At 37.9% G+C, this 18,625-nt stretch overlaps 1 protein-coding gene across 5 annotated transcripts in view; it reads right to left on the bottom strand.

Annotated features, from left to right (window-relative positions):
* Positions 1-18,625, bottom strand: part of Spef2 (sperm flagellar 2) — a 167,325-nt gene that overhangs the window by 14,056 nt on the left and 134,644 nt on the right. For all 5 annotated transcript variants that reach the window (XM_076551770.1, XM_042261438.2, XM_042261439.2 and 2 more), the window contains 5 exons: positions 18,008-18,146; positions 15,891-16,120; positions 7,571-7,677; positions 6,739-6,921; positions 2,879-2,971 (listed from right to left, as the gene is read on the bottom strand). In XM_076551770.1, the coding sequence (XP_076407885.1) occupies positions 2,879-2,971; positions 6,739-6,921; positions 7,571-7,677; positions 15,891-16,120; positions 18,008-18,146 (752 nt within the window). The remainder of the gene's footprint in view (positions 1-2,878; positions 2,972-6,738; positions 6,922-7,570; positions 7,678-15,890; positions 16,121-18,007; positions 18,147-18,625) is intronic.

Below are 18,625 nucleotides of genomic sequence, written 5' to 3'. Positions count from 1 at the left end.
GCAGCAAGTGGGCATTACATCAGGCCACCCACTAACTGTGGCAACTGCTACATGATGCAAAATAGCCCCGACTCACTGCTTCAGCCATTCAACAGGTGCTTACTGAGTACCTTACTGCACTAGGCCTGGGCTTTTTAAGTCTTTCAAAACAAGTAGTAAGGGACCAGCTTATGAGGAGTCAGTTTTGCTATGGAACAGTGCTTGATGGACAAGACACTGATGCACCCCTAACTCGCTGTATCTGTGGTTACCTGCACAAAATTGGGCCTGTCAACATTTCACCGTAGAAGGGAGGGGTAAAGGTCTCCTGAGTTCCTACCCCTCTCTTAAGGACTTATTGACAGTTAATCAGTTGGTGGCGACAGAGGAAGCGGGATGCTTCTTCAGTGGTATAATTATTTAAATTGCTCATCCTCCAGTAAATATTCCCCCACACATGCTCATGCAGACGGCCCTATTTAAATCCGGTGGGTCATACATTTGAAAAAGACATAAAAATAGGTCCGATGGTGATTTGTTGGGAGGAAAAAGGATTTCAGTAGGGAGAAGAGAGGAAGAGGGAACAGGGTGATAAGGGCTAAAAAGACTATTATTCATTATATATATAATTATTAAAGAATAAAAGGTGACTTAAAAACAAACAAAAAGCTCGTAGTATAGAACATCTAAGTAATATTGTGGGGACCTCACAGTTCAGGAGCAGCTGTAGTGTTCTGTTGCATTTTACCAACACTGAGATGTTAAAAAGTGGTGCTGAGAATCCCTGAGGGTGTGTGTGTGTGTGTGTGTGTGTGTGTGTGTGTGTGTGCAGTACTCAGATAATCTTTTGTGTCCTGTGGACACTATAAGGCTTGTGTCCATATGTTCACTCACTGACATTGTCAGCCATCTTTGCCCATGTGAATATCTTTTTCTCAGATTCCAGTCTGTCTTTTTTGCTCCATGAATTTCCTACCAGCATGCTAGAGCCACACCTTTCTATGTACCTAAAGTCATAGGTACATGTTCTATGTTTCTAAGTTCCACTGCTGAAAAAAAAGCTACAAACACTGTCCGGGATTGACATTTCTAAACACTTTTAGGTTTCACAAAAAATATTTTTCATGTGACCTGATGATCACAGCATTCTTCCCAAGTACTGAGGAATCTGTTCATATTACTGGAAGATGTGTTCATAAAGTCACGTGGAAACCATCTTCCAAGGGCTTTATATGAGAGACAAGTGTGGTGACACATGCTTTAAATCCTAGCACTCAGGATGAAGAGTCAGGCAGATGTTTGTGAGTTCACGATCACCACCATTTATGTAGCAAGTTCCAGGCCAGGCAGGGCTACACAGTGATACCTTTGTCCTAAAGAAAGAAATGATTCATGGGATAATTTATCTCAATTCTCCTGTTTCACATTAAAAACATCAACAAACAACTTTTTTTTTTTTTGGTTTTTCGAGACAGGGTTTCTCTGTGTAGCTTTGCGCCTTTCCTGGATCTCGCTCTGTAGACCAGGCTGGCCTCGAACTAACAAACAACTATTAATCCTCCATGCCAACCACATATCTTGGACCCTGCTGATAACTACAGGGCTCCTCCTTCAGCTTCTCTCCTGCTGGCATGTAGCAGAAATGCTTAGGGGAAATAATCAGGAGGTTTCAACTCCACACAGAGTTAAACTACAGGTGACTAAGGAATGCTGAGAGTGGGAGAATTCAGCTACCCCAGGAAAAAGCACTAGGTTATCCAAAACCAAATGCTCAGCCCTGAAAACACATATACAAATAACATTGTGCAGACTGAGCAGGTTATATTTAGGAATATATATACATATATGTACAGCAATTAATGAAAACAAGAGGCTATAAATCTGAAAGAGATCAAGGATGGGTGTATGGGAGAGTTTGGAGGGAGAAAAGGGAAGGGGAAAATGATGTAAAATGATCTCATTGAAAAATATTATCAAAAGTAAAGGGAAAATATTTTAAAAATTGAGTCCAATTGAGGGGAATTGCTTACTTAAATGTTATAAAGGAGTCATATCCAATTTTGTACTGCAATTTTGAGCTTATGACTGACTAAAATCTGAACCACCAATATATTATGCAGAATTTGCTGTGATGTCTAAATCTACAGTTCAGATATTCTATTATATCACTGAATGTGACTATGCATTTATATAAGTAACATTCAGTTATTTATATAGAAGTCAGAGTGACCACAGATTTTAAGGTTTTACATCTATTGTGGCCTCATGGGGAGCAGTAGATTATACTGCTGTTATTGATGTCATACTGAGGACAGCAAGCTACTTATGGACATGGGTAATATTATATGTAAATCTTGTTTGCTTAACAAAATCAAAGGACATGGATAAGGCAAATACTTGAAAAATGAGAGAATCTTGTCCTTCAATTTTATAAATGGAAGAATGCTTATGAGTTTCAGAACTGGGAAAATAACTTATTAAATAGATGGGAAAACAAAACACAACCAAAACTCGAGTGAGTCCATGCAAAGTTTCTGATAGTTATATAGGTAACAGAAGATTTTGGTCTCTGTCTCTTCCTCCTAGAATTTATCTACAAGGAACAATTCTCTGAACGAGTATTAAAGCTTGGACTTTGGAGAAACAACAAATGATCTAAGAAGTAAGTGCAGAATCAGGGAAAATTCCTCAACTCAAGGAGAAGAACGGGAAGAAAATAACCATTGCCACATACTACATAAAAAATTATCAGAGTAACATGTGTATGGTGGATTTCTGGCTCTAAGCCCAGTATTTGGAAGGTTGAAGCTGGGCCAGGCTTGCTGCACATTCTGAGTTATAGAATAATAATCATTTCAAAAAAATCAATAATAACAATAAAAAGAATCTTACTAATTACCTCTATAAGATGTTCCTGCCTATTGAATGGCAAGGGATCAAGGGGATTATCTGGAACTTTTGCATCTTCATCTCCTGTAAACCACAGACCCGCCTACAAACAAACAAACAAACAAAATATATTTACATATGATGAAAATTCTTAATATACTGTGCAAAGATGTAACATCGCCTCTTAAAGTCAAAGATCTAAAGAATATTGTTCTACTCTCCATCCAGTGATCACCAAACTACAGGATAGAGGAGACACAAAGCGTCTGGAGAAAATAATAGGTTTGCATTTGCATTACTTTTAATCTGATTCTTTGGCCATTTTTATTTTCATATTTGGTAAAGTATTGTTAGTGCTATCATTCCAACATCTATTACACAAATAAAAGTCAACATAGTAGGGATTCTAGTTATGTTTTAGTGTTTGGAGTGTGAAAATCACTGGGAAGTTACTACCGCTTAAGCTCTTACAGGTTGCTACACTTTGCAGGGGTCTATGTGTTTATAAGAGTAGCCCTCATTCCCCAAATCCTAGTCATATCTTCAAAGTGTCTTCCTATTCCTGCTGGAGAATGCCTCCGCCATCTTTTCTTTCTTTCCATTTCCACTGCTACTACCCTGCTTTACAGCCATATGACCTCTGCCATGCATCAGCCACTCAGTTCTTTGTTTTCGTTTCTAGTCTCTCTGTTACTTTTTTATGTGACCCTATTGAATTACTCAGACCTTCAACGCTGTTACACCAGTCTTTACTCAGATCCAGTGTCTGATCTTAGTCTTTAGATCACATTATCCTTTGTGTCGAAGGTGACTTCTGCACTCCTTTTCACTCATAAAAATCAATACTTCTTTCTAGACCAGGCTTAGATCACACAGAGAGGCTCCTTTAATCTCTGTATCCTTTAAGCTCCACTTGACCTGACTATACCACGACCTTGGCACTTCCTCCATTTTGTTTGAGTTGTCATTCATGTCTGCCAATTAACACCACACAAAAAGTGTTGAGTTAAAAGATTGTATATTAAGAAGCTAGAATTTTATATCTGTTAAGCTCTTCACACACACACACACACACACACACACACACACACACACACACACACACACACATACACACTTTGTACCTAGGTTTCTTCCAGAGTGATAAGTAGTCCTTAATATTATCTACTACCAAGAGTCACTACATTGTCTACACTCCATGCCTTCTTTTCTTCCTTCCAAGAACTGATAGCACTTTCTGTAATCATTAATGATAGCCCTGGGTTTCCTGTAGAAGTGAAGCATGGGTTTCCTTTCTATGCTGGAAAGGAGACACTTTTACAACTATCAAATTAAAAAATACTGTATCTGATGGGAAAATATACTTGATGATGTCATTAGGAAGCTACTCTGTAGAGGAAATATCAATGAACTTGAAGACACAGCAACAAAAATTATACAAAATAAAACTCCAAAGTCTCAACCATAAAATTTTAGTAATGTGAAATTTTAAGTTTGGATCTATGTAGTAATGTGCTTAAATTGCAAAGCAACATCCAGTTAACTGTGTATTGTCTTACTGGATTAATAGGTTATTTCTCTTTAAAATATGAAAAAGTCCTTGGCACTCTTATACTAACACTTGACCAAAGAATTTAGACTATTTGTGTTTCCTTAGAGAAGTTGTTCTGTGTTTATTTTGGTCCTAGAACACCTGAATGATTGAGCTCGTGGTAACTATATGTTCTCACCTGTGAAAGACAAGTTGATGCCTCAACAGTATATGATTCTACCTACATGTTGTCTATGTCTAAATTATACAGTTCCACAGTCTGAGTATTCCTCTACATAGGACCATTTGTGACAGCGACAACAGGACCAGAAGCAGAAGGCAAACAAGACTTGAAGCTCATTACCCAACCACAGGACACTGTCCAAACAACTTCCATTTTAGAAGTTTCAGAAATCAGCTCATGTCTTAATGGCTGCTGTGGTGAACTTGCAAAGGAGGCGGGCAGGCAAACAGAGAGCACAGCAGACAGCTCTTCCTTCCCAGAAAAGTTGATTTCAGCACCACAGTTATGTTATTTTACTGGTCTAATGTGACATATTCAACAGATCACATACAATTTTCCTCTAGAAATGGTTTTGACTTTTTCCCCCATGAAACACCAAATAATTTTTTGTGAGCCATCGAGTGTTTGAAATCTGAGAGAGGCGTGCAGTAAAGTCAAGTGCACATTCAGTGTCCTGGGAGATCTGGGAGTGGGAAGTAAAGGGAGACAGTCAACAATTCCCCAAACACAGACAGTGATCACATAAGTTTGTGAGTTCTCCTAGATGCATCGTCTAACATCCTGCAAAAAAACTCACACTTTTGGTGAAGGATGGTTCTAGTTTTGGATCAGCATTTTGGGAAATGTTGCCAGCAGCCTTTGTTCTCTTGTTTGTAAAAGGATGATGCTCAATTTGATATCCTGTGTCAACCAACAACTAAGGTCTGCACAAACGTCCACTTTTTAAAAATCTCAAGCTATCTGGATACAGTGTAAGTTTTGTTCTGCTGCTTTCATTTTCAAATAAAATCGTAAGAACAAACTGGGTGACCTTCCTAATTTGCTGTTTGAGAGGTACATACATCAGAGCTCAATTAGCCGAGCAAGTATCTTGATCCGCCTTAAAGAAACTCATTAGGATTCAAGTGTTTCTTCATTTGGCTCAGTGTGTGAGCACAGGAACCTCTAGGCTACCTAATGAAAAGGATGCCACCTATTATTTCTAAACAAGACAAGACTGGAAGCTCTGTAAGCTTTCTGTGAAAACACACACACACACACACACACACACACACACACACACACACACACTCGGGAGAAAATTCTCTACAGATCAGCACCCTGCTTCAAAGTTAAGGCCTTATTATAAGTGACTCCTTCCTTTGTTGTCTCTCATGATATGGAATAGTGGACAAGTTACATTCAGTTAGTAAGTAGAGTCAAAACAAGCAGTTCAGGCACCCCCGTCATTTATAGCATTCTATCACCAATCACAACATGCAAATTTTAAAAAAGATGGATTAAATGTTCATATATCTGACCTGATGACTAGAAGAACTTCTATCTATCTATCTATCTATCTATCTATCTATCTATCTATCTATCTATCTATCTATCGCTATTTATCATCCTAATGACCAATTATTTTCTTCAATCATTTGTAATCTGGCTTCTGTTTTAAAACTCCCAGCAATCCTGCTCTATACCAAGCCACCAGTTACAAAGAGCAGGTGCTGTGTTGTGAGTTACCCATCACTTCCCTTAGGTGATTTCATCTGTTCCTGTTTTCAACATCCATTTCTATAGCAGTGACTTAGCACTGCCTCTTGACCTGCTGTATCGGATGGGAAATTTCTGCCTGCATAGTCATGGACATTTTAACCTCAATCTGTCAAACCAAGTCCCATCATCCACTAGGTTCTTCATCCCAAAGGAAAGGAGCAAACATCCTTCAGCCTCCATGTTCTTTGCCACTGTTCTTGCTATTCTTGGGGGTATAGGGTACTGGACAGTGGGATTATTGAAAGCCCTGCATGTGGTTTTAATTTACATCCATAGGCAATTAACTACTGGTTGAGAACTCAGGAGAAGAATAGTGAAGCTTTCATGACTTTATTAAGGATTCTTGGCTCTCCAGAAAATTTTGGATTTATTATTTTTATTTTTTTCTGATGCTTTCCCTGAGGATGGAAGCCACACTCTTGCCTAGGACCTTGACTCTGTTTGTGCTGGCGGCACCTGAGCTTCTAAGGAGCACAACAGTGATCTGAAATGTGATGTGTCATCAGTGAGATGGATCCTTGTTAGGACAAAGGGTTTCAGTATTACTGGATACCTGCTTATACTGTTCGAAAGTGATGGTGCCTGTCTGTGTTTCATCCATGTACTTAAACCTCTGCAGGGTCTCCAGGAGCTCCTCCTCAAGGGGCATTGGCCATGGCATTGCTGTGACCATCAAGAACTTCCTCCAGTCCACAAATTCTGAGTTTACTGTTAATAACGATGTTATCTCCTGCAACTGGAAGAACACAGGGAATCTTACTGGAGTGTTTGTGTGACTAACTTGAAGCTCCTCCCACTAAGGCTTTCAGAGTTTGGTTCTAAGGAAAGAGGGTTTTGCATTGGCAAGCGGAACCAGTTCTAGCTCAGGTTTACTTTCATTTTCTGTTCTAACAACCGATCCACATCAGCTAATAACCAGAAAGGATTTTATTTCTTTTTAGCTGTCTTGACATTTACGGTGTTTGTTTACTATGATTCATTCAATTTACTCATGGGATTTCAGTTAACCTTGTGTCTTTTCACCAGTGGAAGGTTAAAGACTGGGAATGTAACATACTAACACGGTAGTGCACTGTAACTATTGTATTTCCTAGGGCATTTATGAGATTACGGTGAGAAACAAGGACTCTCAAAATCATCTACTGTTACTTGTTAAGAGAGTTGCAAATTGATAGCAATTTAGGTGACTATCTTAGTTTCTGAAATAGTTCAGCGTTTGGTCATCAATTATATGTCTTACTTTCAAATTCATCTACTCATTTGAATTTCATGGATTTCTTGCTAGTTCCACTAGCTGGGTAAGCACTAGTTCTCTTACAACTATTGACTGATCAAGTAAGACCAGTATGAAAGCCTTTTATATCCCAAACAAAGCAGAAGCTCACATCAGGTTGGGTGAGGTGCATCCAGCTACTAGGAAAGTTGTTGGTTCCAAAGTTCAGGGTCACCAAATCAAACAGAATGTCAGTGAATGCTTTATTTCCTATGATGCCTACAACACAAGGAAACATTTATTTATTGACTTTCTTAATTATTTAGCACTGCAACCATTACTTTAGAAAGAAGTTACTTTAAAAACATTAAAAAACAAAAGCAAAACTCTGATGTTCTTGTTATCTCTCCAAAGAGTCCTCTTTGGTTTAGGAAAAAAACAAAACAAAACCAAAAAAAAAAAAAAAAACAAAACAAACAAACAAAAAGACATTTCTGATTGAGAAAATATTGAAATTGCATAATTCTGAAATTAAATCTTCTTTAATATTTTGTTTCAAGCGGGTTGAATTTTTAAGAGGCATGCTAAATTTTGCTATACCCAGTAAAACACAGAGGTAAAACATTTCATATTTTGAACACATACAAACAAGATGGCAATCATAAAGAAGGTAGCATCCATCTCCCATCTGTCCTCCAGTTAGCAATTGCTTGCTTTTGTAACTGCAGGGTGATTCAATCTATTGAATTGAATTCAATGAGATTGCAGGTTCTAAATAAACATAAAATGCCACTAAATATCCAACTGCCTTGCTCTCTTGTCCACTAATCTATGTTGGCATATCTACAAGACACAGCTCCTTTAATTCTTATTCTAAGTTGCATGCACATGCACTAGAAATAGAGAAACAGAATAAATAAACTTAAATAACAACAACAACAAATACATTTAGCTAACACACAGAGCAAAGGTACCTTCTAGAATTATGGGAGACCAGTTACATATATCCAGGTATTTGGCAGGTACACTGTATAGAGCTGTTCTTTTTTCAGGAATAACAAAGGTGAATTAGACATAGAATTCTAATGTGTCCTTTTACATCTGAGTTTTCATTATATCTGTAAGTCCACTTGAACCTCACTGTTTCTTCTAACTTCTAGGGAAATGCAGTTATCCCTTTAAAATGTCAGTGATTCTAACCACATGCACAATTCCAAGATCTGTAAGGTAATATGATGAATGTCGAGAGTTCACTCTCAGTCTTTTGGTATAATTAACCATTCGAAGGCAATTCTGAGATGATTTTTATATTATTTTAGTTTCACTGAAACATCTAATATTAGTCATGAGAACATTTCCCTGGGTAAAAATTTCCCTGGAAATAAAAGTTTATATGATGACGCAAGTTTCAGATTATATAAATAAATTAGCCATGTCCTTTAAGATGTTAGAACCACAAATAAAATCTATTAAAACTGCAAAGAGAATCAAAGCACATACAATTCTGGTAACTATACAATATGTTCTAATGTCAACATTAGGAAATAAATGTTGCAAAATGATATTTTCAGTTTACATAGGAATTGTTTACCTGGAGATCTTAGTGTCAAATGTGAAAATCACTTTAACATTTAACCTTCTTACTAAGCTGTCCAAGGCATTTAGGCATATAATACTTTCATATACCATTGATAACAGTTTCAATGACAAATTTTTTTTGGAGATAAATTTTTAAAAAATTCTATCAGTTTGGCCTGGTTAGTTACTCACTGCAATTAGAGTTTAGAACTATCCAGGAACAAGAGTCAGTTGTATGGCAAGTCTGAGATAACTAAGATCATCAGTCTGCTCACCCTTAGAGAAAATGCTCAGAAAGATAATATTGAAATAGTGCTTAGAAGTATCAGCCTTCACCACAGAATTGAAACAAAAACCATTCCAACACAGAAGCAAAGTCAGAAAGTGACAGAAAAACAAGTCTGGATTTTTTTCTTTGTACCTCTGTATATTTAGAAAATATCAAGTGTCTTTTGTGTCCGAGGTAAAGACTGACTGTTACTTTGCTTTAAGTTTTTTGAAAGTTATTTATTTGTTTTTGCTGTGACCAGTAACAAAGTCAACATAAGTCCCATCACTCATCACTTTCATCTTGGCTTTCTGAGTTTGATGAGCTGTCCAGATTGGGTCCCACATGGGCAACTGATGATTGTGTTCTTGTAGTCCATAAATGTATAGCTTTCCTAGGGTCAAAGCTGCTGATGTCTGGAGAGTTCAGCTGGATGATTAGGATGTCTGTCAAGCTTTCAGCCTTGATTTTCTCATCCATGCATGAGTGCGAGCGTTTCATCTGACTACATCCGCGTTCTGGTTCTGCTGAACTTGCAGGGAGGGCCAGAACTAAGTCAACAAGTGTTAGGATATTTGGATACTTATGTGAGTAAATGGAGTTTACAAAATCCCAGGTCAGCTTCCGAATGTTCTGAAATCTAGGAGGCAAGATGAAGGACAAAAAAGATTGAGAGACCTAACTTTCACCCAGCTACTGATACATGTCGCTTTATTCAGTTTGCTTTCTTATTCACCTGGCATATATTTCTAATTTTAACATGCTCCATTCTGTGTCCACTTCATCAGTTTTCACACTGGCAGCTTCTAGAACTGGTTCATAATGTGAAATCAGGATGGATATCTCTTTTTCTCCAAATTCTGCAATCCATACAGATAACAAAAATGTCACATACCCAAATTAACATCATGCAATCAAAGAATAGTGAATTCAGTGTTATTGGTGCCTGTGGGTTACCTGGATTTATCTTTGTGGGCCATAGTTTAAAGCTTCCAATCATGGTTGCTCTTACCACATCTAGGCTGGCATCTCTGAAGCAGTCTTGCAGCCTCTTGATAAGACGTGTTAAAACCACCTTTCTCACAGTAGATATGTTTACTTTCCCCTTGAGGCAGTTACCGTGAAAGTGTGTGGCTGAATCCACCCTGCGTTCTTTTGGCCCTGGTCTGGGAGAAGATCACCCAAATAAAGAATTAAATGGGTGCATACCTGGAAAGCAATTCCCCAAGTCAATCTGTCTACCTTGACAGACCCTCTGATGTTCTCAACCTGTCACCTTGATTGATATATCTGGAGCAATTCCAGTGTTGACTCCAAGGTAGCAAATACATCTGCAATTGAAGAATTTCTGTTCTGACTGGCACGGGACAGAACACTAAGGACACTAATGATGTCCATCAAGAAATGAGCAAATTTGATGATATCAGCTTGGAGAACAAGATCTAGAAGTTCATTAGCTTTCTGTTGATTGGTATCATTTTTGCCTTTTTCTGCCTGTAATACAAGTTGGGAATGATATGGTGGGTACATCTCCATCTCAAAAACCTTACTCCAAAGAATTCAGTAAAATTATTTCTTGATGTTCCGGAAAACATATTTCAAAATTACTTACTGATTGCAGTTGCTGAACAATTGCTGGGTATCCTTTTAGAAAGTTCTGGAGGGCAGCCTGCAGTCCATAAAGCCACGGTCTGCCTCCTATTTGAGAAGGCATCACTGGTCGAAGGTGGAGGCCTCTGAAGGCAGTTATCAGAGAATTCTTCAGGAGAGGAGAGTGGTGATAGAAGTGGTAAATATTGGTAAGGAGTTCCTCGAGGTTGTTGAACAGAGGGATACTCTGGAACACAGCTTTGTAAGACAGTTCTAGGTGATGTGCAAAGCAATACACACTTTGCACACATGGCTGTATTTTTCTCAAAAGCAGGGCCACTCTGTTCTCTCCCTCTATTCCAGCGGAATGATCGCTTCCAAAACCAACCAACTTCTTCGCCCAGTCTTGACTTGACAGCCTAAGTTGAAGGTTCGTCTCTAGAGTTTTCTCAATAACAGTTTTCATTGTCAAAGGGTCCTTCTGTTCTACTGACTGTACCCCAACAATCTGACATTGCACTTTTCCTGAATGTGCAAATTGAACATAGACCATTGTGACTTCTTCAGTAAAACTGTCTGCAATTCCATCAGTGATAACAGAGAAAAATTTACTTTTTTCTAGCTTTTCTCTTAGATTTTTTCTTTCTACTTCGGCAATGAAATATGTAAATGTTCTTGCTGACTTATTAGTTCTGAAGACTGGGCCTATATCAACACCCTTCATATCATCCAACTTACACATCCAAATAAAGTCTTTGAGGGGACGTCCGGTCTTTGCTAGAGCATGGCATGATCTAAATAAGTTCTCTACTCTCCCAAGAGTCACTTTGCTCATGGTCCTTACCATCAGCTCAGTGGCAGCCCTGTTCACGGGAGAACCACTTGTTGCTTCCATCAGGGATGCCTTGGCATGGGCTTCACTGAGGTGATGCGCACTGAGAAATTCAGCCTTGAAGTTGTCCGTGCCATAGAAAAAACTCACTTGACTTCCCCCCGACTTTACTCCATGCTTACGACACAGGGCGCAGAACATAAGGTTTAATAGCTCATCATATACAAGCCAGGGGTATTTTTTTAGCCAAATTTTCAAAAACTGATGATTTCTTTCTGGTAGGTAGTAGTCAAGCTTTCGTGACTTTTTCTGCTTTTTGGTGCTTGGAATCACAGCATCTGGAGAGTCTTTGCCTTTAAATAAATACTCCATATGTTTATTTAAGAACTCCTCCCACTTACATCTGCCTCTTAAATACATGTACTCTTCTCATGTAATATATGTATTATATATATACATATATATGTATGAGAAGAAATACATATATATATGTGTGTATGTATTTATATATACATATATAAATAAATATACACACATTTATGATAAATGCAGTTGGTATTGCTCAAATGCACATGAATATGGCTAATCATTTTGGCATGGATTATGAGAGGGCTTGACTTGAAGAAAACATACTCCCCTTTCAGTAGCCTCAGGCTATAGCTCCTCAGCTAGGGGTGGAGCCTTTCGAGCCTTTCCCCATCTATACAGCTGTGTTGGCTGGAGTGGTCTTGTACAGGCCATGTTTAGGCAATCAACAGCAAGAGCAATGACAATGAACATTACTTCTGCTGAGGAGACACCAAAACTATGGTTAAGTATTTAGCACATATCTAAAATAAACATACAGAACCCATATTCTTTTCAACTGGAGTATTGTTTGCTCATAATATGATCAAAGTTAGACCATAACTAACTTTGAATCATCAAAAACCCCACATCTTATAGACAGCTCTGTACCTTCTGTCTAAATGACAACATATCCATGTGTGGGTTAGTTCTCCAGCAGAGTGTGTTGGGGGCACTCCTCTGATAAAGACCCACCATCTGTTTCCCTGCAGTTTTCATACAAGTGGGGAAGGAAATACAGTAGGTCAGTCTCTTGACAATTCCTTCAACATTCATCCCCCTCTACTCTTTGATATACACTTTTTAAAGTTTATTCTTCCAAATTTAAATACCCTCTGCATCCCTGTCACTCCATGATGCCTTAGATTTGCTAATCTTTTTCACCATATTTCCCCCCTTGATCACTACACACCAATTCTCCCTTACTTTGCATTTATGGGCACTTTCCTAAATTTCATATTCTGTCTCATAATTAACTTACTGCTTTATATTATACTTTTCTTGGTCTGTCTTTTCAAGTCACACCCTAACTCTACCATAGCAAATGGTTTTCTTTTAATTATGTTTAAAGAAAATTTAGCTATTACTTACTTTCCTCTTTCCCTATCAATTCTCTTGTGGTGGTTTGAATAAAAAAAGACCTTATAAACTCATATATTTGAATGCTTAGTCCGCAGTGAGTGGCACTACTTGAGAAGGATTGAGAGATGAGGCCTTGTTTAGAGGAAGTGTGTCATTGGGGGTGGGCTTTGAGGTTTCAAAAGCACAAGCTAAGCCCAGTATCACTCTCTTTCTGGTGCCTGGGTGTCCAGATGCAGAGCTCTCAGCTACTTCTCTAGCACTACGTCTGCCTGAGTTCTGCCATGGTCCCTGTCATGATGATAAAGAACGAAATCTCTGAAACTCTAAACAAACCCCAATTCAATGCTTTCTTTTATAAGTGTTGCCAATGACACGGTGTCTCTTCCCAGCAATGGAACAGTGACCAAGACATCACTCTTGTTGTTTCAGCATTGTCTGAAAATGGTTCTACCCTATTTAGTATATTCAGAAAAAGGATAAATTGTATCTGTGGACATACTTTTATTTCAATGTTTCTAGAGTTTATGTGTTGAGGTATGTGTGTGTGTCAGGTTGTCAAATGCCACTTGCTATTTTAAACTCTTAGCTGGGATGTAATCTTTGACTTTGAGGCTATATTGAAGAATGTATAATGATATTCACCATAAATACTAGGCTCCCTTTAGAAATAATTAAGAATGACTTATAATTTTCAAAAGTACTTCCACCTACTCAAATGCCTCTAAATTCTTTTTGTTAGCCCACTAATTGTATAGTTTCCTCTCAGTCACATTTACTTTGCATGTAAAAAAATATAGCATGGACAAAACTGTGGTGATATTTTATTTGTGCTGAAATGTGGTATTTTATTTGTATGTTAATAAATAAAGTTGCCTGGAGATCAGAGGTCAAATAGCCATAAAACAGAAGTCAGGCAGTGGTAGCACATGCCCTTAATCTGATCACATGGCAGGCAGAGTCTCTGTGTGGTCAAGGACACAGTCAAGCATGGTGACATGAGCCTTTAATCCCAGTACCAACCATAGAGACCTGGAGGTCTGTATAAACAGACAGTGACGAGGAAGTCATGTGGCTGGGCTTAGAGCCAATGAGAAGGGAGAACAGGAAGGCAATAAAAACATGGGTTAGATGGGAAGAAGCTCTATCTGTGAAAGCTACTGCTGGTGGTAAGCTAAAGCTAGTTGTGGCTATTGCTCTGATCTCTTTGGCTACTATCTCTGTATTTGACTTTATGTTTCTTATTTAATAAGAAGACTGTTTAGAAATTCATCTGCACAAAATGAATAGCTACTGCAATTTCAAAATGAAATGATGCGATAAAAGGGCATTGTAGGGGCTGGAGAAATGACACTTACCTCAAGGACCTAAATTTATTTCTCAGTATCCACAACAGCTCACAACTACCTGTTAGCCATAGTTCCAGGGCTTCTGATACCTGTCTCTGACCTCCACAAGCACCAGGCATGTACATGGTGTAGGTACACACACTGCATGCAGGCATACACACATACACACACACACACACACACACACACACACACACACACACACACACACTAAAATAAAAATTTAAAAGGCATTGCAAAATTCATTTAAGGGGGAAAAGGATGGACTCTGCCTTGTTAGACGGTAACAGGATTTCTAAGTTGGCTTTTGACAAAGTTGGATTTTTTTGGTACCTGCTGCTGTCCACATTAATCTTGTTCAAATGTTACCATCATGTCTATCCTTAGACATTATATTTTTTTATGCATCGGAGGCATAAAGACTAAGCTGACACATGTCAGTGCATGTGTTCACACAAGCAAACATATGTACACCTTGATACCCATTGACCATTGCAAGGAAACCTATAGAGTGAGTTATTACTGTTGTTATCAATGATATTTCCTATGGATTTCTGAAAATACTGGGACTAATTTTCAAAAAGTGAGACTGTGTTTATATTAAAGCCCACTGACTGTCTCTGTGGAGGAGGGATGGTTTCCAGATAATTAGGACTTTTGGGGAAAGTAAAATAAACCTATTAATGAAAGACAACTTAGTTCACACATAAGATGAAGGAAACTTGAGTAGCAGAGTCCAAAATTTATATGGCCATAGACACACTGCTTAACTGTTCTGTGACTGAGTGTTTGATCCCAAAGATTATAGATGGTGATCCTACACATACCTCAGTCTGAATTACATAGGATATTAATTGGCGGGACTCACTGCAGAAGGCATACAACTGTAATGATAAAATATGAATGGATTCAAGAATGTGTGCAAAGAAAATAACGTAAGCATTTGTGTGAATAAATTAATTAGGCAAGTATCTACCAGTAACTCATTTTTTCCACACAAGATCTATGAGGCACTGAAGGAGAAGGCCGTTCTAAGAAGGACATCCTTCACTTCCTAGTATCCCCTCACTGGCTAGACAGAAACACAAACTCAGCTTTTCCAATACATCTCTACTTAGAAATGTTCACAAAGATTATCTTCCATATGTCAAATGGAGTCAAGCTCACCAGTGTGTCTCTAAGAGAAGAGGAAGCCAGGAGAAAAGAGTTGCCAGGGATGACCACTGCCACACTCCCACACTGCTGCAATGTCGGTCAGTGCAACTCTCCTGCTTGTTTAATTCAGATGAATGTCACTTATAGCAAATATTTGACAACCTAGAACAGAGTAGCATCTCCTTGCGGTGCCATGTACTCCAACGAGCTCACTGGTCTTCCTTCTGGCAAAGTGATAGCCACCACAGGCAATTTTAGTCACCTTGTGTCCCATCAGTGGTGATTCTTTTCTTACCTTTAGGTGCCATATCTAAGAACTGATCTCGGAGATTGTCCAGTTGTTCGATTGTCAGGGTCCCATTTTCTTCCTTTTCTACTGGTGGAGGGCGGGTTGGTGGGATAGCATCTGGGAAGACTTTTATGTCTCCATTGATGTAGAAATCTTCTTGGCCTAAATAAATCTCATTTTGAATTTTTGTAGCCGTTTCAATGTAGTAGCGAGCTACTTCAGTCAATTTCTCTATACTAAAAATAGCAAAATGAATAGAGTGATCTCCATTGAAATTATTATTAGATTAATAGTTAATTTAATAAAACACACACAAAAGCTAACACTTTGCATGGTAAGTTAGATGGTTTTATAGGTATTTAAAGCTTTTAATTTATCCTAGGCAAGGTACAAATTAATAAAGCTAAAAAACAAAACACATCTTTATAAAGTAGCTAATATAGTTCAGTTTTATGTAAAGTCATTACTATTTACATCTTCTTTTAGGATGATTTACATGAAACCACACAGATCATGGATATAAAAAGTCAGTTAATAGTTAATGGCCTAATGGAATGCAATTTAAAGGTGTCTTAGGTATTAGACATAACTAAATGTACCACCACTGTAATGAAAAGAAGATCTTATCTTCTATAATGAAAGATTGGAATTGAACATCACAAGGTAATACATGCCTATTCTGGTTTTATATGAGCAAAAAAAAATATTTATATACTGAAACTTTAAAAAATGTTTTAAAGTTCCTGTCCTTGAAAAGATGCTCTTGAATTCAACTACTCCTAATGCTCATTGTAAATATCCATACAGTATTTGCTAATTAGATTGTGGTTCAGAGTCTTCTGGTACTTGGAGACACACAAGAAGAGTATCACATAGAATTTGAGTTTATGTAAATAAAGGGTGTCTCCCTACACAGGTTGAAACTTGGCCAGACCAGAATATCAAATGGCTGTGCACCACCTAGTGGAAGGTTACTGTGAGTGATTTTAATACAGAAGAAAGAAAATGCCAGGAAAATAGATTTGGGGTTCTAAGGGATTTGACAGTAATGCACTCCTCTCTCTCTCTCTCTCTCTCTCCTCTCTCTCTCTCTCTCTCTCTCTCTCTCTCTCTCTCTCCCTCTCATCAGAAGCACTTCTTAATTTCATGTTTTGTGATTTCTTGTTGTCAGACGACATACCTTATTTAGATTCAGAAGTAGATATACACAAAACAAATATGAAAACTGGAAGTGTATCACACAGAATTAATATACATTACACTTGATGCACAGACACATGGATGCCAGCTGTGAATCCCTAAGTACTCAGATGAATTGTGGCAGGCACGGACTAGGACCAAATATCACTAACGCTAATAGTAAGCGACTTGGCTGATAATGGTAGCAAGATTACCCTATGGGGATGAGTGTGTTTGGATAGTTTTCAATTTCCTTCTTTCTGTGGTGGAAAAACAGCACCGGACAACTGGGCTGAAGGCTTTAACAGTAAAATTTCCATGATGAGAGACACAAAAGCTGTTTACAAATAGTAATTTCTGCTTCTGAGAGCATTTGCCACTGGATGCCCATTCTCACACAACTGCAAACTTCTCAATGTTTACAATCTACCCTTGTGTGTATATATACATGTATGTATACACACACACATATATATTAGGATCTAGGTAAAGCTGAAACTGGTGCAGTAGCCTAGCTGGAGTCCTTTTTGTAGACAAAGCTGATGAGCCCCAAGCAATCAGACTTGGTACTCACTTCCAGATAATTTGGGAATCCCAGTCTCCTGAATTAAAATGATCTGAATATCACCTTGCAGACTAAAGCTCCCATTGAAGTGAGCTAAAACTGAACTCAAAAATGAATGTGATCACAACAGAGCCCTCGGATGCACAATTTACTGCCAGAAAATAGTCAAAACAAATGTGATGGTGACATTCATTTTGAGTGTTTATAATAGGAGTGCCTGAAGCTTAAACTTCACACACACACACACACACACACACACACACTTCATATAATTTAAATCTGTGGATATCTTAAACACCCTTACTAATTTTTTCATTTCTGGCATTTAGTATGTTTTTTTGTTTTTTGGTATTTTTAGCTGTTGGAGAACTTTACTTACCTGGCCATCTCATTTAAATACCTCTGGCCAAGCCACTTTTCCATGAACTTGTAGACATCAACCACCTTTGTCACTAACTCTTCAAGGACAGCCAAAGCTTTTGTCTTTATTAGTTCCAGACGAAACTGCGTGGCTACTTCTATTTAAAAAGAGAAATTGGTAAACTAAATAAACTGAACTCAGAAAGACAAGTAGTATGCTTTCTTATTCATATGGAATATGTATTTTTAAAAGGCGTGGAAGGAGAACGGAGACTATTTAGAAAGAGGAAGTATACTAGGGACAGGGCAGTCAAGAGTGATGAGGGATGGGTATGATCAAATGGTGGTATATGCATGTATAAAAAGATCATAATGAAACCTCTTGTTTTGTAAAGTCAATATATACCAATAAATAAAAGAGAAAGTGAAATCCTTAATGTTTTTATATAATCATGCATTTTTATAATGACCCAAATCTACTTATACCAATCACACTTTGGTTTATGAAATTTCATTTAATACACCAATGTAGGTAAGGTGTCATCTATCTCAGAGAAGCAAAATGAAATGTGCAGTAAAGTCCTTTGTGAATTTAAACTAAAATTATTCATGAGCTTTATACTTAGTAGTGCTCTTT

This window comes from Peromyscus maniculatus, chromosome 15, assembly GCF_049852395.1.
Source record: "Peromyscus maniculatus bairdii isolate BWxNUB_F1_BW_parent chromosome 15, HU_Pman_BW_mat_3.1, whole genome shotgun sequence".
Classification (NCBI taxonomy): domain Eukaryota; kingdom Metazoa; phylum Chordata; class Mammalia; order Rodentia; family Cricetidae; genus Peromyscus; species Peromyscus maniculatus.
This window is presented reverse-complemented; position numbering and strand designations above follow the sequence as displayed.